This window comes from Uloborus diversus, chromosome 9, assembly GCF_026930045.1.
Source record: "Uloborus diversus isolate 005 chromosome 9, Udiv.v.3.1, whole genome shotgun sequence".
NCBI lineage: Eukaryota > Metazoa > Arthropoda > Arachnida > Araneae > Uloboridae > Uloborus > Uloborus diversus.
Genome location: NC_072739.1, coordinates 150,941,257 through 150,961,797, shown reverse-complemented (window position 1 = coordinate 150,961,797; position 20,541 = coordinate 150,941,257). Strand labels below are relative to the sequence as shown.

Below are 20,541 nucleotides of genomic sequence, written 5' to 3'. Positions count from 1 at the left end.
AGTTTTCCGTCCTAGGCAAACCAAACTTTCAGAAAACTTGATTACAAGCAAAAAAAAATGTACTAAAATTTAAAATTAAAATATTCAAAATTTGATGAAATATGAACGTTTAAAGCAAATAATTTTCACCGCGCCTACCCGAAATATAGCAAATAATAAATTTCAAAATTTAAAACACAAGTTGATCCCCAACTCAGAATAAAGTGCCGGTTTAATGTCCAAAAAATTTAGAAAGATATCAGCGATCTAATGAACTGAGCTTCAATTATTCTTGAATAGGCGACGAACCATAAGGGAACGTTCGCAAATTTGCAACACTTGCCTGCAATCGTTCTGTCTGATTCATGATAAAATAAAAACAGATTATTCGCGAACTATCCCTCACGGTTCGTCGCCTAGTCAAGAATTATTGAAATTTAGTTCATTAGATCGCTGATATCTTTCTAAATTTTTAAGATATTGAACCGGAATTTTATTATGATTTGGGAGATCTACTTGGGTTTTAAATTAGGAAGGTTCTAAATTAATATATTTCGCGTATGCGGGGTTAAAAATTTATGTCTTTAAATGTTCGTATTTCTTCAAATTTTCAATATTTTAATTTAAAGTTTTAGTATTATACTTCCCTTGTATACTGTCAAGTTTTCTGAAAGTTTGTTAGGAGTTGATGGAAAACTTGGCGTGTTATGAACCAAAACCTGCTTGCGAAATTGGCATTTTCAAAAGAAATGCTTATATCTTTGTGAATATAAGTGATACCTTCACGAAAATTAAATTTTACATAGTTCGTAAACGTATTTCTGAAATTCATAACATATTCCAGCTATTTACGATGAAGGATGATCGAAAACTTTTTGTTGGTTTCTTAATTTGTCGCTGGTCCCCTAAATGCATGGGTGATTTACTTTCTACTGGAAAATGACAGCTAAAACATACTTTTTATGTGACAAAACGTACAAAACAATTGATCTTTTATTTCTCAAGAAATCCGTAAAAATGTGAAATTTTAAAAAGTTCCAGTACTTTTGGTGATACTATGCATATTATATACGAATTGTATAACCATTTCATTTGATTAAATATCAAACTCTTTTCCTTACGGAATTTTCTTGGTTATTTTCGAAAATCCGAACAATTTAAGAATCCGAACAACCTATAGTCCCAATTAGTTCCGGTTTTTGCCGTTCTACTGTAAATTATAATGTAATAAAAAAAAGGGTGTGTCAAAGCAAGAATACAATCAAAATTTGTAACTGAAGCAGTTTGGAATAGCTGAAACTGGACATTAAATAAAAATACTGATAAATTCGTAAACAAAACTTTATATCAACACATAACTTGATTTTAAACATGTTTTTACTAGATCACATGAAATCAAGGAATTAAAAACAAACATACTTAAAGCAATCTAGGATCTTAGGGATGAGGTTAGTCTGTCATACCAGTCACTTTCACATCAATAGGAAGATTACCGCTGTTTGCACTTAAAAATTTTAGATAATGAATCGAAACTTGGGGTAAAAAGTGCATCTCAGGTCAATTTCAATGCTCGTCTTTACTCGATATTTAGACTTTATACCTGATAATGTAGCAAATACAGATTCACAGAGATGTGTAAATAAAAATTGCACTAAAAGCTTCAAAAAAAGCGATAATGCCGAAAATATCAACAGGTGATGTCAAAATTGAGTAAATTCAGGCTCGGATCTATAATTTTTGAGCCCCTGCAAAAATTCAGCAGAGCCCCTAACTGCCTACTGATTTTCTATGTCACTAAAGGCCGCTGGCCCTTTTAGTGGCCCCCCTTTAACCTCCTCCCCTTCCCCCCTCGCACTGCGGGGACGCAGATCCAGGACTATAAATTACAGTTATACTTTTTACTCTTATTTCTGAGATACATTCAAGCCCCCTTTGGGTGGTCTAACAGATTGGGAAACGGGGGGGGGGGGGCATAAGCTCTCATCAGTGCTCAATGTGTTTCCCCCCCCCCCCCCCCCCGCAGAATCCAAAAGGTTGAGAACCCATGTTACGGACGAAAATTAAATGCAGACTATAAAATATATCGGTTGGTTCTCTGCACATGTTTGCTGGGATGTGTATTTTTCAAAACTTAGTTAGGATAGTTAAAGAAAAATATTTCAATTAGTTTAAGATAATTTTACTGTAAACGCACTCACCTGTTGTAGCAAATATCACCAAAAAATTCATGTTGCAAAACCCAGCAGTAGTACGTAAAATACATGGTCTATTCTGTAATGCTGTAATTGGCAACCACTGACTTCACGGTTAGAGTTAGAAATAGTTAGTTCAAATTAAGAATTACTTCACTTGTTTGAAAGCGATGGCAAGAAGCATCAGTTTTCAGCAGTTGTTTTAATTGTTTTTAAATTATTGCAACAGAACTTCTACTTATATATTTTTCTTTTGCTATAATAATGAGATACACATAAAATTTTCATTTTCATACTTATGTGTTAGGGAAAAAAAGGGAGAAAATTTAAAATTTTTGACAAGTCCACAGAGATTTTGCATTCCTCACTTGTCAAACGCAAGACCTTTTAATCACAATAAATCATTCGTAAAATTTTTGTATGAAATATTAAATTTTTCATGTTTTTATGAGGTGAATATTGCAACAATAAATTGTACAGGATCTATGCAGGAGTGTTATTGAAGAAAAATTATTAAATCTGAGGATGACTTAGGAGGAGCAGGATTAACGATTGCTACCCCTGGGTGGATACAGCCTAGCATTTTGGGGGGGGGGGGGCACGCTAAAAATATACAGTTTTGGGAACAACTGGAACTATTTGGATGTCAATAAAAGGCCTCAAATTAGCCAGGAATCAAGCCCCTAGTCGAGCAACAACTTTTTTAATTAAGAAACAATAAAAGGAAGTATTGTTTCAAACATTTAGTTGAACAAATAATTAATACATTTAAAAGATGAAGCAAACACTTGCATTTTATTCATAAAGTATTTGTACACAGTGTGCAATAATAAATTTGCATGATATTCTGATCCATATATCTTGTATGCGGTTATTAAGTTATGATCACACTCAATAAGGATGGATGGATAACGGATGGTCGACGGTTTAAGGGTAGGAGGGTCATAACCCCCACGACCCACACCCTGTATCTGCCCTTGCTGCGTCCGCTACCTGTATCAAGAGCACCACCATCCCTATTTTCGGCCCTTAAACCATTAGAGCTCAACGTCACCCTTATTAGGACAGTTCTGACGTGTAAAGGTAAACGGTAGTATCTACAAAAGTGAGTTTTTTAGCTTTTTTACAAAACACGTTATTGATTCCATCAGAACCAATAGTAAAATGCTGGAATTTGACGTTCTTTTCGTGCTTTATTTTCAGCGTAAACCAAATATGCAAGCTTGTACATTAAAGCATATGTAAAATAAATGACAAAATGCAAAGAAAAAAAATTTTTGCAGATACTGTTTATTTTTCCAGGATTCCTGGGCAGAGTACTACTCCATTTCTGCAAAGAAATGAATGACTTTTCTGTAATCAAAATCAGTTCTGTCAGTGGACTGTTGACTACGGTCCATGACATGCTGAGGGATTTTGTTGTTCCAGAACTTCAACAGTGTGGATGCTTTTAAAACATCATTTTCAGGCATAATGGTGCACCGCCGCACATTGATAATCGTGTAAAGAAACTTCTAATACTGTATTTCACAGATGAACGAGTGAACAGTAGGTATTTTTCAATAGCTTAATCTTCACTCTCTCCAGATATCACCCCCCGCGACTTTTGCTTGTGAGGATTTTAAAAATATAATATCTACTACAAAGGACCAATAACTCTGCCCAATCTAAAGGATAGCATTTGGAGCTGTGTCTGCAGATCTCTCCGATCAGCAGCAGAGAATATGGTTCTCCTACTCTAGAACTTTGTTGAACGTAACGGAGGAAGCCATATTGAGCTTTTATGTTAATTTCTATAGATTATTTACCTTTTACAACACATTAAATGTTTCATCGGTACAGTGCCACCTAAAGGTGTTTTTTGAAAAACAGTTATACAAAATCGTTAAGCGCATCACTTGAACTGTCTGTAGTCAAATTGCATCTCATTTAAACCAATTCAATGGAGCATATTCTAGAGCCCTCTGAAGCGGGCATCTTATCAATTGCAGACAAAAGTGTTAATTCAGGTGCCCCTTACTCGGAAATTTACTTTCTTCTATAACTAACATATTGTTACAAATCCTGTAAATAGTAATTATTGTAGTAACGTAACCTGTAAATAGTTTCCCGTAATGAATATACATCCCCTTTTCATTCCGCTAAAGTATACGACCCCTTATTTCCTTTTCTTTTCATTGATAAAATTTGATAACGGTCTACGCATTTCTCGAAGCAGAAAGAATGTTGTGGAAAATTCTTCGATGTTTATAAAAGCCGTTAGCGATGGATAAACGGGGGAGTTTCGATTGATATTTCGAACTGAGAGCATTTTTGCTCTGTTTATTGCGAGGCATTTCGCTGTGTTGTTTTCGTATTTGGAAGTAAATACGTGTGTAAACGTTGAGTTTACGGTGTTGTGTGATAATTGCTTAATTGCTGATGAATAATTTAGCAGTTGTTGACGATCTTTCCTGTACATAGTGTAAATAAATTTCCTGTGCTTTTATCAAGAATTGTGTCTTCATTTCAAGAAAGTGGAAGTCGCACCGAATCCGTTACAATTTGGCGCCCAACGTGGGGCTACTTCAGGACTTTCTTGCAGTAAGTGTGACTTTGGACATTTTTTCATAAAGACTTTTTAAATTTGGACTTTATTTTTATGGGGATTACTCGCGCAATGGATGAACAATTAAAACAACTGCTTGATGCAATCAACTCTGTGAAAAATGAACTGGCGACTAACCAAGAACAGTTAAATAGTGATTTAACTGCTAAAATTACTACAAGTCAAGATGAAATAAAAAGTGACCTAACGTCGATGAAAACCATGATGGAGAATCAACTAACCGCCATGGGAGATAAGGTTGATGCTCTGGAAGAAAAATTTGATACTGTGGAAGAGCGTATCGCCAATGTGGAAAATAAGTTGGAAGAAGAAGACAAGAAATTTACTTCATTTAAGGAAGAAATAATTAAAGACATGGAACGGAGATTGGCGACCGCGGAAAGCAGTTCTGTACAGTTTGGCGCTCCCACATCGGTTGCTCGACCGTCCATTAAACTGGCCACATTTGATGGAAAAAGTTCGTGGCAGGTGTACAAGACCCAATTCATGATAGTGGCGGAAGCGAACGGATGGGACTCTGCTACCAAGGCCTGCCATCTTGCAGCATCCCTGAGAGGTGACGCAGCGGACATTCTTCAGACCCTTCCGGACAGCCAGCGCCTGGATTCCGCCGCCCTCACATCTGCGTTGGAGCTTCGCTTCGGTGAGAAATGCCAGAAAGAGTTCAGCCGACTCCAGTTGAAGTCCCGTTTCCAGAAAACCGGGGAAACCCTGCAAGAGCTAGCGGCGGACGTCGAGAGACTGTCTCATCTTGCTTTTTGCGACTGTCCTGCGGATGTTCGGGACAACCTGGCACTCAACTACTTCATCGACGGAGTTCGGAATCCTGAGATCCAGAAGGCCCTCCGGATGGCGAATGTAAACGACTTGAAATCCGCTTTGATGTATGCGATGAGATACGAGGCCGCCCAAGAAGCAACCCGTGTGGATCGCCATCTAATCCGGACTCAGGAAGCTGATGAGTCTGATTCCAGGTCGTCCCACCTCGCTGAACTTGAGAGACAACTCGGTGACTTGACAAGACATCTGAGCAGCATAACAGCCCAAAAGAAACAAGAGCAGAAGTGCTGGAAATGCGGTAGTGAAGGACACCTGCGAAGGAGTTGTCCGGCTCGCCAAGCTACGCGAGGGAAGGAAATCACCACCACTAAAGCTCTGCAGATTTCCTCTTCTAGTAGTGGCAGTGATGGACTTTTCATTTACGCACATGTAAATGGGAACCCCTGCAGACTGATTGTTGACACTGGAGCCAATGTGACAATCATTAGGACAGATGTGGCTCGTGAATTGGGATTGAAACTGCTGTGGACATCGCCACGCGTAAGTCTCCAGACTGTGACAGGTGACAAAATTGAGATTGACGGTAAAGTGGACTTGGAAATAGTGTTTGGGAATGCCACCTACCATCATACGGCATTCGTCGCTAATATCACGGACCCCTTCATTCTCGGATTGGACTTTTTGAAGAAATATGACTTCACTCTCGACTTCAAGACTAATGAGCTGCACTCGATGAGAGAAGACATAGCCGTTTTCCCTGCAGAGAGTGATGTAAAATCCGCTCATCAAATAATAGCCCAAACAGATTTATCGATTCCCTCAAGGTCAGAATCATTAATACCTGGCTCCATTGAAGAAACCAATAGTTTTCGATTTGGACTCATTGAATACCCTAACCTAAGCAATAGCCTAAAAGGAGTACTGGTAGCATCTACGCTTGTGGACCTTTCTAAGGATGTAATTCCTGTGAGAGTCGCCAACGTGAGTGAAAGGCCAAGGAATATCCGAAAAGGTGAAGTGTTGGCAACTTGTACTCCAGTAAACTGCATCATTAGAAGAATCAATTCCCCTGAGACTGTGTCTTCTGAGTCCTTGACATCGAAGTTAATTGGGAGTGCACCCTTATCGAAGGATCAAAGAACTGCTGCGGAACAATTGGTGGACGACTTCAAGCATCTGTTTTCATCTACATCGGAGGATGTGGGTCGGACGAATTTGACGCAGCATAGGATCTATACTGGAGAACACCCCCCTATTAAACAGCATCCAAGACGACTACCGTTCGCCAAGAAGGAAGAGGTTGAGACCCTCCTGAAAGAGATGAAGGAGAATGATGTAATCGAACCCTCACCCAGTTCTTGGGCCTCTCCCATCGTCTTGGTCCGAAAGAAAGATGGCTCCACCAGATTTTGTGTCGATTACCGACGACTGAATGAAATCACCAAGAAAGACAGTTACCCTCTTCCACGGATAGACGACACCTTAGACACTCTTTCCGGACACAAGTGGTTTTCGACCCTGGACGAAGAGCGGCTACTGGCAGGTTGAGATACACCCTGATGACCGAGAGAAGACAGCGTTTACAACTGGACAAGGCTTATGGCAGTTTAAAGTGATGCCCTTCGGCCTCTGCAATGCACCAGCTACGTTCGAGCGTCTTATGAAGACAGTGTTAAGAGGACTTTCTTACGAATCCTGTCTGGTCTACTTAGACGATATCATCATCGTGGGACGCAGCTTCGAAGAACATCTGGCAAATCTTAGGAAGGTGCTGCAAAAGCTTAAGGAAGCCAATCTGAAGTTAAGCCCGTCCAAATGTAATTTGTTCCGCCGGGAAGTGAACTACCTTGGTCACATCATCTCTTCTGAGGGTGTACAAACCGATCCAGAGAAGGTATCTGCTGTCAAGAGTTGGAGTCGTCCCGAAAACATCCATCAGCTGCGAAGTTTCCTGGGGCTCTGCACCTACTACAGGAAGTTTGTAAAGGGTTTTTCCAACATTGCACTACATTTGCATAAGCTGACGGAGAGCAAGCAAAAGTTCGAATGGTCCAAAGAATGCGAAGATGCATTTCTACGACTGAAGGAGGCTTTAACATCAACGCCTATCCTCGCCTATCCTCAGCCTGAAAAATCCTTCATCCTGGACACTGATGCGAGCAACGAGGGCATCGGAGCTGTTTTATCCCAAGAAATTGACGGAAATGAACATGTCATCGCTTACTGGAGCAAATGCTTATCAAAGTCGGAGCGAAATTACTGCTTCACCAGAAAGGAGTTACTGGCCATAGTGAAAGCTGTAGAACACTTCCATCATTACCTCTACGGCCGAAAATTTCTGCTTCGGACAGATCATGCCTCATTAACTTGGCTTTTGAACTTAAAAAAACCGGAAGGCCAGATAGCCAGATGGATACAGCGGCTCCAGGAATATGACATGGAGATCAAGCATCGAAAAGGGTTATCTCACGGTAATGCTGACGTTTTATCAAGGAGACCCTGTCCTGAGAACTGCCACTATTGTTCCCGAATCGAGAAACAGTATGGAACGACTAGCCCTACCGCCTATCAGGTGACAGTGACTCCAACATCATCAGAACCTGATCCATGGAGTGATGACCTAGTTCGAAAAGATCAACTTGAAGATCCCGACATAAAACCAATTTTAGAGTTCATGGAAAGTGACAGTCGACGCCCTAGCTGGCAGGACGTTTCCATCTTCAGTCCTGCAACAAAAAGATACTGGGCTTTATGGAACTCACTCCATTTACGGAACGGCGTGCTACATCGGAAATGGGAATCTGACGACGGCAAAACATCTAGGTGGCAGTTACTACTTCCCCGATCAAGGATTTCAGATGTTCTGAAAGAAATACATAGCAGTGCGACTGGAGGACATTTTGGTGTCTTGAAAACCCTCAATAAAGTTCGGGAGCGCTTCTTCTGGAGCAAGGCGAAGGATGACGCGGAGAAGTGGTGCCATTCTTGTGACGCCTGTGCTGCTCGTAAAGGACCGAAGAAGAGAAGCAGAGGGAAGCTACATCTGTACAACGTTGGAGCTCCTTTCGAACGAATTGGGATCGACATCCTGGGTCCTCTACCAAGAACTGCTGATGGGAACAAATACATTCTTGTTTCCATCGACTACTTCACCAAATGGCCGGAAGCATATCCCATTCCAGATCAAGAAGCTACCACCGTAGCAGAGACTCTAGTCCAACATTGGATCTCGAGATACGGAACACCTTTGCAGATTCATTCCGATCAAGGGAGGAATTTCATCTCTGCTGTGTTTAAGGGCCTATGTCAAATTTTCGGAATTGAGAAAACTAGGACAACACCACTACACCCGCAATCGGACGGCATGGTGGAGAGATTTAACCGCACAATCCTGAATAATCTCTCACTTATGGTCTCCAGAAATCAACAGGATTGGGACAAGAAGCTACCTTTGTTCCTGTTGGCCTATCGCAGTGCTGTCCACGAGACTACCGGATATGCCCCATCTCAGATGCTCTTCGGACGAGAGCTTCGACTACCTTGTGATCTCGTCTTCGGTCGTCCTCCGGATGCGCCTTCATCGCCTGAGGAGTACATCCAGGATCTCCAGGCCCGGTTGGAAGACGTTCATAACTTCGCACGAGAGCGAATCAACATCGCGGCGGAGAAGATGAAGACCCGATACGACACAAGGTCTACTGGACATGAATTCAACGAAGGCGACAAGGTTTGGTTATGGAATCCCATCCGACGGAAAGGTCTGTCACCCAAATTGCAGTCGCATTGGGATGGACCCTACAAAGTCCTTAACCGACTAAATGACGTCGTAGTGAGGATCCAAAAATCACCTAATGCAAAACCTAGGGTTGTACATTATGATCGGTTAGCCCCATACTATGGCCATAGTTCATGAGTATTACGTAAACAACCATGGTTGATAACATTAAAGTTGTAGATAATTTTTCCTTTTAATGTTTAGTAATATTTCTTGTTATTGTGTTTTCTGTATCTGTTAGTTATTAATTAATGTGTATTTGTGAACTTGTGATAGAAGTTTGCTCCCTTTCTGGGGATTGTACTGCCCGGGACGTGCAGTCCTTAGGAAGGGGGCAATGTTACAAATCCTGTAAATAGTAATTATTGTAGTAACGTAACCTGTAAATAGTTTCCCGTAATGAATATACATCCCCTTTTCATTCCGCTAAAGTATACGACCCCTTATTTCCTTTTCTTTTCATTGATAAAATTTGATAACGGTCTACGCATTTCTCGAAGCAGAAAGAATGTTGTGGAAAATTCTTCGATGTTTATAAAAGCCGTTAGCGATGGATAAACGGGGGAGTTTCGATTGATATTTCGAACTGAGAGCATTTTTGCTCTGTTTATTGCGAGGCATTTCGCTGTGTTGTTTTCGTATTTGGAAGTAAATACGTGTGTAAACGTTGAGTTTACGGTGTTGTGTGATAGTTGCTTAATTGCTGATGAATAATTTAGCAGTTGTTGACGATCTTTCCTGTACATAGTGTAAATAAATTTCCTGTGCTTTTATCAAGAATTGTGTCTTCATTTCAAGAAAGTGGAAGTCGCACCGAATCCGTTACAATATAGAAAAAAAGTATTCGCGTTGTGAAAATTTTCGAATTTTGACGGCGTAGCACATTTTGAAGTGCTCTGAATCCATTTCGACCATTTTGATAAAAGGCTGGGTATCTGAGCTGAACGTGTGTGAGTTTTTTTTTTTTTTTTTTTTTTTTTTTTTGTGGCCGCTCTCTAGAGCGGTAACGGTAACTACTGACTGCACTTACTCTAGAGCAAAAACTACTGCATGAAATCGAACGAAATTTGGTGCACTGATGTCACCAGGTCCGTCGAGAAGGGGGGGGGGGGCAAGTCTATGCATTGCATAGGGATCCGTGAGAGATTGGGGGGCACGCGAAGCGGGCCTAAGAAAAAGGAAAAATCCCTCCCACCACTTTTTTTTTTCTCTTTCTTTAAAAAAAAAAAAAAAAAAAAAAACTTTTTAGTTTGACGAAACTCTTTCTCCTAGAGATTACAAGTTTTCAATCTTGCAAGTTCGAAACGAGATTTTTTTTTTGTCCTTATCTTCTGAGCACTCTATCGACTCTATCAACTAAAAGTAAATATGATTTAAAAATAGAAAAAAAACGCTTATTTCTGAAAGATTATCAGAACTTTAGTAAAATGGACAAGGAGTAAAAAATTAAAAAAAAAAAAAGCGCTTGCATTTTTAGCGTTCGAAACTTAAAACATTGGCAAACGGCTCAGTTTGATGAAATATTTTAAAATATGTATTGATTTGAGTTTTAAGTTCAGTTAACAAAATGAAACTAATTCTATCGTTGTTTCAAGAGTAAAAACGGTTGCCTATGGGAAAACATTTTGGACGAAGCACTTCTCATCAAATATCTAAACGGGGCACTGTTATGTCACTCAAGTGTGCCCACCTAGGGGGGATAAGGGCCATTAAATTTCTTTTGGGGAGGAGGTGCCTTTTCTCTTGGGCGGGGGAGGGGGATGGGCTCCCCTGTGTCACTGTATTAATTAGAATCTGTTGAATTTACCTATAAGCTAAGCAAGCTATAGCTTTAGGCGAACTTTCTGAATGTTTAGAGTGTTGCTTTCTCGTTAGTATTTATTTTTTAAATATTTCCACTATTTCTTTTAAAGAATTTTACGCATTGTTTAATCTAGATATTTTTTCAATTGATTCAGCGTTGTGTTTGTCGGTTGTTAGAAGGGATAATCAAAACTAACGGGTCGAAAAATAAAATATGTAACCGAAAGTCGATGTGAGCAAGCGATAGACTGTGTCTCATATCGTTTCTTCTCTCTCGCTCTTCCTCTCTGTCGATAAATATCAACGATGTGTTGAACCAAGGGCAATTTTTTATTTGTATTGCCTTAATTTGCAAAAGAGTGCATACGTTCAAAAAATTTCTGTATTTTGTTCTCTTATTTTTGCTGATGTTTTTGTAGTTCGAATTACCTCTTATAAGACCTCAAAATGCAGAATTTTTTAATGCATTTTTCAAAAACATTTACGGGGGGGGGGGACCCCCGGACCTCCTCAAATTTGAGGTATCCTACCCTCAACTCAAAGGAGGTCCCTGTATAACTCTCCTGAAAACCCTCCTCATCCAAGGTAAAAAAAATAAAAAAATAAAAAGACAGTATAACAAAATATTTTTTAAAAACACATTCATGGCTATATCGCTAGATGTGCCAGAGGAAAAGACACATAGTTGGGAAAAAAACTTAAAAAATAACCTGTTTTGCTACTAATATAATGTTGTCCGAGCTACAAAAACGGTCCTCCATACAATAGCCTAGGGCCCCATTAAGTCGAAATCCGATCCTGTATACAAGAATCTCTTTTTAATAATATTACAAAGTTTGGATTAAGAAGAAGCACAGCAAAACAATTTTAATTGAGAAAAAAAAACTTTCAGTTAAAAAAAAAAAACTTTTTATTAGACCTAGACCCATTGACAATATTTAGGATATTTATGTAAAAGCAGAGCGAAGAAAGAGAAGATTCAAGTAAAAAGTTAGGGGTCCTGAAGAAAGTTGCATAGGGGCCCATAAATACTGTCGACGGCCCTGGATGTCACCCACGGTAGTTTTGAGCGAAAATTAATAGAATAAACGCCAGATTTAGCCAGATTATAACAAATTTTACTGTGCAGAGCATGTATAAACATGAAAACATGCTGTTTACAAAATGTGTAACACTACGCTAGGCCCCAAGGATTCATAATGTAGATCTAGAAGAAAGTTTCGTGTTGGCCACAACATACTAGTTTGTTTTAATGTTCCCCATTCACAAATTATAATAAACATAAACACATTGCATTTTGGTAAAATATTGTGAAGAATCGCCTGGTCACAATTATGAGAAAAAGTTCAGACATGAATTCCGTAATTACCACGGTGGAATGGAAGTTGACCTCTTGAGACAACTAACTATTGAATATTCTCTTCATTGTAATGGATTTGAGATCACTAACAGAGCCGGTCTAAGCATATTAGAATGGAGAATTTTGGCTGGGCCCTTTACAGAATGATCGCATTTAACTTAAGCAATGACTTAAGCAATGACATGATATTTCCAGGTGGAGACTTGGACTTGGACTTGAATACTTGAATATGCCGCAATTACCCGGCTTTCTTCGAGTATCTGTATCGTGTTTTAATTAAGAAAAAAAAAAGAAGAAAGAATGGATGAAAACAGAAATACAGTGAAGAAAAAAGGCAAGATAAGTTTAACATTTAGATTCTCTGTTTACAATTTATTGTTTCGAAAACTTCAATGAGAGCATAAATGGAGTAAGAACAATACTGAGGCAACTTTGACGCAAGATGATCTTTGCTGATATGTCAACTTTTATGCAATACTGAGGTTTTTTTTTTTTTTTTTTTTTTTTTTTTTTGCTTACTGGGATTGAATTCACAAAAAAAATTTCTCTCAAGTTTCGACAGGAATTTCCATTTTAAGCACTCTCGAAAGAATATTGACCATAGTTGGGCAAACGTAACCTGTCAGTGTAGTAATGCTGTGGTTAGGAGCTGCGCAACCTTCACAATGCTACCAGGTTGCGTTTGCTCGAAGTATAGTTTTTCGATCCGTCCGCACGTGCATTTTCACGTGAACGTATGGACAACCGAAATATCCAATTTAACCAACCTGGAGTTTTCTAGTTACGTCTGTTTATGCATACTTATGTAAGTATCGCGCATAGCTACGTACTAACAGATAGTTGTGCACCTCCCATTTTAATTGCCAAAAGATGCTCCAAAGGACACAGGTCCGTCATTTCGATTTTTTCGGGAAATGGGGGGGGGGAGAGAGAAGAGGGGGTATACTCAATGTAAATTTAACGAAAAAACAGCAAAAAAGAAATAAATAAATAAACAAATAAGCACGCCCACTCGCGTAAAAATACATTAATTATTGATTGAAGTAAATATGGCGGGTCTGTCTTTAGACTTTTTTTTTTTTTTTTTTGTGGCTAACCAATGTTAGTTTTAGTGCATCAATGACAAAATGTTATAAATCGCCCGACTTTTTGACGATATAATAGCCAAGTTGGTGACAGAAATGAGACGCTAAACCCAGTATCAGTTTGGCGATATTTAACAAAATTCCCGTACAATGACCTTAACTTTGCCATTATTTGTCACATGAATCTTTGTAAAACACTTTTCTCTGCATTGGTACGCAGACAACAAACGGCAACAAACAAGAAGTGTATTTAAAATCTTTGACGTGAGCAGGTATCTACAAAGATAAGTTTTTGAGATGTTTGAAGAAACGCGTTTTTAACGGTCCACAAACAGTAAAATGTTGGAATTTGATTATTTTTGAGCTTTATTTTCAGCGCAAACTAAACACGTTATTTTGTGCAATAAAGCTGGAGTAAAACAGATGACGAAAATGAAAAAGAAAAAAAAAATTAAATAATTTGATTTTTGACATTTTGAATTCAAATTATGTTTTTCGCAATCACGAGTGTGTGTGTGTATATGTAGGCGTGTGTGCTTGGTGTGTGGGGGGTATGTGTGTTTGTGTGTAGGGGGTATGTGTATGTGTGTGTAGGCATATGTGTTTGAGTCTGTGTGCAAGCATGAGTGTGATGAGTGTGTGGGTAGTTGTGTGTAGGCATGAGTGTGATGAGTGTGTGGGTAGTGGTGAGTAGGTGTGTGTGTATGTGTAGGTGTCTGTATGTGTGTGTAGGTGTCTGTATGTATGTGTATGTATGTATGTATGTGTTTGTGTATGTGTGTAGGTGTATGTATTTGTGTGCACGTGTGTGTGTGTGTGTAGCTGTGTATGTATGCGCGTGTGTGTAGGACTTGGATGCAACCTGGAGACAGCTTTCGCTATAGGAGCAGCATTGTGAGGAGCCGGTCGACGGTGATGCTGCAGAGGGTGCTGGCGGGAAAATAAAATGATAGTGCATCAAAACAGTCAAGTGAGAAAATAAGCAATCGTGATTGCTCAAAAAGAAAAATTTGCAGTTAATGCCATTTACTTTCCAATGGCAGTACTACTTACAGTCAACTCTCAACTCAAAGCCCGAAGGAATCGGTTAAAACCATCGAGTTATTGACAGTTCAAGTTTTATCCTTTTAGAGTTTGGGACCCAATGAAAGCTTTAACGTAGGGAATATTCCGGGGTATTAAAGGCTTCGAGTCATCGCGAGTTGACTGTATATTGTACTTTGTTCCCTTTAGTTTTTGTTTTTGCAATGGGGCTGTTTCCATCTGTCTTTAGTCACTGAAGTTGAAAGAATGAGCAAAAAAAAGAATAACATGGAGCGAGGAAAATCTTTTATTTTCAAAACATTTAATTTTTAATTAATTTTTTAAAATGTCCGATTTTTTAAACGAGGCGTGGTCTTTATGACGTCACAAGTGATGAACTTTGGCTCAAACTCCACTGAATGTTTACGCTTGCTGTCTACTGCGTTTCCAGGTTATAATGATTCAGAAGCGAATTAAATATTGCACTCTACACTTGCTATCAACCATATCGTTGCCAGGGCATGTGAGTAAAGAAGCGAATTAAACTTTGCGCTAATGGCATCAGTGAGTGGCATATCATCACTTGTGACGTCATGTGCAGAAGCGTAAAAAAGAAAATTAAATCTGCGCACCAATTAAAATATATTTTTTAAATATTAAACTTTGTCAAATTATTTAAAAAATGGGCAAATCCTATGCTTTTAAGCATGTTCTTTCAAAAAAAAAAAAAAAAACTTTTAAAATTTTGGAATCGACCCCATTTTAAATCGCAGACGCCAACATAAACATCAAATTAATTTAAATTTGAAAGTGTCACTGTATATGTTTAGCATATTTTTTATGGGTGCATAAAAAACTCTGGGGAAAAAATGCATATGAGAAACTTTTACTTTTAACGCGCATACATGAGTACATACATCCAACTTATTGAGTTATTAAAAACCATCGTTTTTTTTAGTAGGCATATGAGGAGGTCATGTGGTGTACAGAAACGATTTTATCTATTCAATTATTGCGTGTGGAATATAGAAACTTGTGATGTCGACATTACAACGAATCCTCATACATATAATAGCGAATGATCGAGTAATGCTCCTGACGTCATCAACAATGAAACTCGCTCCAAGTCATGATCATTTGATAATATTTTTTGGTAATGTTTGACATCTAGGGAAATGCTTTATTTGGACGAGGGCGAGCTGAATCTGGTATCTTAACTGTTTTACTGGTAAGATTGCCGTTTTAGGAGTATGAAGAAACCAAAAATTGGTCAACAATGAACGCTATCTAGTGGAGTTTAGGTTTAATCCACCGGAGTTAGGGTTGAAATGTGAACTATCAAAATATCACCAAACAAGCAACTGCTTCGTTCAAATGTAGAAGCAATTTTCACCCGTCATACCTTGACGAACGATTTTCTAGTATTAAAATAAATGTATCGAATTCAAGCTCGCCTTTTCAGTTTTATAAATTCGGGCTTTGTGTAGAAAAAAAAATAAAAAATAAAAAATCAGAACACTTCTAAAATATTTCATTTAATGTATGTATAAGAATATAATGTCAGAAAGTGTTGTTTAATCACATTAGTAATATTTCTTTGAGTGTCAGAGGGTGCCGGAAATACTACACATTAGAAAGGCACATAAAAATGGCTGTGGGGAGGGGAGTCTATCCATAGTGAAATACCAATTAATAAACAAAACGAAATCATCATTTGAACATAATCCATCTCAAAAAAAATGATTTGTAACAAAACCTGACAAAAAAAATGAATTTTGACCTCCTCTTGAATTCAAATTACGTTTTTCGCAATCACGAGTGTGTGTGTGTGTATGTAGGCATGTGTGTTTATGTGTGTGGTGGGGGAGTATGTGTGTTTGTGTGCAGGGGGTATGTGTATGTGCGTATAGGCATGTGTGTTTGTGTCTGTGTGCAGGTATGAGTGTGTGGGTAGTTGTGTGTATGAGTGTTTGTGTGTGGTGGGGAATGTATATGTGTGTGTACAGGCATATGTGTTTGTGTCTGTGTGCAGGCATGAGTGTGATGAGTGTGTGAATAGTTGTGTGTAGGCATGAGTGTGATGAGTGTGTGGGTAGTGGAGTGTAGGTGTGTGCGTATGTGTAGGTGTCTGTATGTATGCATGTGTATGTATGTATGTGTTTGAGTGTGTGCATGTGTTTGTGTGTGTGTATGTGTTTGTGTATGTGTGTAGGTGTATGTATTTGTGTGCACGTGTGTGTAGGCATGTGTGTTTGTGTCTGTGTGCAGGTATGAGTATGTGGGTAGTTGTGTGTATGAGTGTTTGTGTGTGGTGGGGAATGTATATGTGTGTGTACAGGCATATGTGTTTGTGTCTGTGTGCAGGCATGAGTGTGATGAGTGTGTGAATAGTTGTGTGTAGGCATGAGTGTGATGAGTGTGTGGGTAGTGGAGTGTAGGTGTGTGCGTATGTGTAGGTGTCTGTATGTATGCATGTGTATGTATGTATGTGTTTGAGTGTGTGCATGTGTTTGTGTGTGTGTATGTGTTTGTGTATGTGTGTAGGTGTATGTATTTGTGTGCACGTGTGTGTAGGCATGTGTGTTTGTGTCTGTGTGCAGGTATGAGTGTGTGGGTAGTTGTGTGTATGAGTGTTTGTGTGTATGAGTGTTTGTGTGTGGTGGGGAATGTGTATGTGTGTGTAGGCATATGTGTTTGAGTCTGTGTGCAAGCATGAGTGTGATGAGTGTGTGGGTAGTGGTGTGTAGGTGTGTGTGTATGTGTAGGTGTCTGTATGTGTGTGTAGGTGTCTGTATGTATGTGTATGTATGTATGTATGTGTTTGAGTGCGTGTATGTGTGTGTAGGTGTATGTATTTGTGTGCACGTGTGTGTGTAGTTGTGTATGTATGCGCGTGTGTGTAGGACTTGGATGCAACCTGGAGACAGCTTTCGCTATAGGAGCAGCATTGTGAGGAGCCGGTCGACGGTGATGGTGCGGAGGGTGCTGGCGGGAAAATAAAATGATAGCGCATCAAAACAGTCAAGTGAGAACAATAAGCAATCGTGATTGCTCAAAAAAAAAAGGAAAAAAAAAAAAGAAATAGGAGGACTTATTTTTATCTTACTATACAAGTGACTCGATTATTTCAGAAATTGCATACAGGGTGGCGACAGGAACTGTGAAAAATATTTCCCTGACTTTTCCCTGATTAAGTTCACAAAATTTCCCTGATTTACAATACCAATGATAATGGTTTCCTTTCTTTACCCTAACTGAGAACCATTGTATATTAAATAAAACGCAGTGTTTAAAAGTAGTTAATTAAACATATATTTTGAAAAGGTGCTCCTTTTCTTAGTAAAAAGAGTCTTAATAAATTAGCTACAGGGAAATGTTAATGGAAATTGAAAACAAATACTTTACTTCAAGTAACCAGTTAACATAAGAATTCAATGAAATCATTAAAACAAATCCACTTTTAAAGACATATCTACTCATGATAAAACTAAAAATTTTGTATGGAAATAATTTTGGACTTAATTTTCAAGCAGTATAATTATTGTTGCAAGAATAACAAGTGATAGTGAAAGTATACTAGAACTAATATATTGAGCTATTCTCTAATGAAGAACTTAGGTTTTAATGAATAAATAGTTGTTTTAATTATCAATTTTTTTTAAATAAATATTTACCTGTGTACACAAGGTAACTCAATTGCAAATGATTTCATTATTTGTCGAAACAAAATATTGGGTTACTTTTGTAACAAGCAACATTGAAATGCAAAAAAACAATCGATTAATTTCAAAACACACATGTATATAACTTCGTTTTAAAAAAGTCTGGAAAAAAAAACCTTCATATAATCTGAGGCGACGGCGAATAATACGATGGCAGAAAAAAAAGTTGATTTTGATTTTCACTAAATTTTAGCAGTTAAAACGGGGAGAAGTAATAAGTTTTAAGCTTTTATAAGTATTAATTTGAAAAACAAAGATTTCTTCTTGAAAACAGTACGGTAATTACTTCAAGAGAATGAGTAAAGGCAAGCGAGCTAAGGCATTAATGACGGCTTCCCCTTTGCCTGTAGGGTATTTATTTTACTTAGCATTTAACGTGTAAAAAGAAAATTCAAACTACGTAAAATAAACAACTTTACTGACACAAAAGCAATCTTCTGAAGTTCATCCTGTGAAAACGTACAGTTTTTTTTTCACAGTTCTTAAAGTAATGTGAATAACATCCATGAGAAATCAGCGAATTTCATTCCGCCCCCCCCCCCTGTCTGAATTCACCACCAGGGCCGGATACAGTATTTCTTACAGTTCCTAAAGTAATGTGAATAAAATCCCTGAGAAATTAGCAAATGTCATTCCGACCCCCCCCCCCCTCCCCTCACCTTGTCTGAAGGAACTACCAGGGGTGGATACAGAAAAATCTTTTGAAGGGGGCCGGGAAATTGAATAGCATTCCCCCCCCCCCACACACATATACGATGTTTCATAGCAAAGTTTTCATGACTTTATTTTTTTTTTTTTAGGATCCCTTCAAGCGCCAATGATCTACTTCTAAATCATAATATTGTGCACTTTTTACTTTGAATGTCAAAACATGTTTAACATTTCAAGCCAATTAAATACTAAACCCTATAATGTTACCGAGATGCTATACAATGAGAGGTTTTAATTAGGACCATTGTCATAATGATTATAACACGAGAACAAAGTTCAATTCAATAAACCCATACATCATTTGAGTTTTTATAAATGAATTTATACATGTATTTTAACTAGAAATTTTATTTGCTAAAGAAAATCATAGCTTCTTAACATTAACATATAAGTTTTATTGAAGAACTCAGAAGCAATTTCTGTGTGAATTACAAAGCAGTTGCTGATTTGTTTTTAATAGTGATGTGCCGGATCGTTAAAAAAGCAGATCCGCGGATACGGATACGGATCCGGATCATTAGTGTCAAGATCCGCGGATACGGATACGGATCTCAAAATGTTTTTGCTCAAGTGAACTATCCAAGTGTAAAATTTATTACAGAAGGTATTCCCGTCACTATAATAACACTGTTTCTTCAAAAAATGTAACCTGCGTCGAAAATATAATAAAGACTATGATTTACTCTTTGAAGAAATCTCCGTTAAAATTGATGGAGAGTTGGAAGGATCGGGTCAGCGGAGCATTAATGCTTAAATAAAATGTGAAAAATTATTTCTATCTTGCTCGGTAGCTGTAGGATACAGGAGCAATAATGTAAAGCTGCTACTTGATAGGCTAGAAATAATTTTTCACATTTTATTTCAGCATAAATGCAGCGCTGACCCATTCCACCCACATTACTCCGATCGACGAAATAACAGAGCCGTGAACACCTTTACAAACAGTAAATAGAGACTTTTGTCTCACTTTTTTTGAAGGATAGCGGGAAAAACCAAAATGAAGAAAAACAGAAACCCCATATCAATAACAAAACCTAATATTAAACTAAAAATTAAAAAAAAAACATGTCTCAGAGGGCCGTTGGCTTCTGAAATGATACCTCATAATTTAAATAGGGAATAAAACCTAATTTAAACGGAATTTTAGAGTCTTTTATTCAAATATTTAAATATTTTTAGAATAGAAAAGATCCGTTTAAGATCCGTCAAAAAAGTAACGGATACGGATACAGATCTTTATTTTTCTTTGGATATCCACGGATACGGATATCCGGAACATCACTAGTTTTTAAAGCTATGATACAGTTGAGATATGATTTTTTGATATTACAAGCCGTTTCGATTAATATCGCGGTTTTCCCAAGAAACTGGCATGTGATTTATTTCATTTTGTATTTTTTATAAGCTGAAAAAGAAATCTATTACCCGGCAAAAGCTTCCTGGATCAAAATGACTTTTTTTTAAGTTCAAGCCATAGGCGGATTTACGGGGGTGCCAAGGGGT

General features: G+C 38.1%; 1 protein-coding gene across 1 annotated transcript in view; it reads right to left on the bottom strand.

The window, feature by feature from the left end:
* LOC129230565 (dynamin-2-like) overlaps positions 1-2,208 on the bottom strand; it is an 85,365-nt gene extending 83,157 nt beyond the window's left edge. The window contains exon 1 of the mRNA XM_054864970.1: positions 2,178-2,208. Within this exon, the coding sequence (XP_054720945.1) occupies positions 2,178-2,208 (31 nt within the window). The remainder of the gene's footprint in view (positions 1-2,177) is intronic.
* Between the last annotated feature and the right edge of the window lie 18,333 nt (positions 2,209-20,541).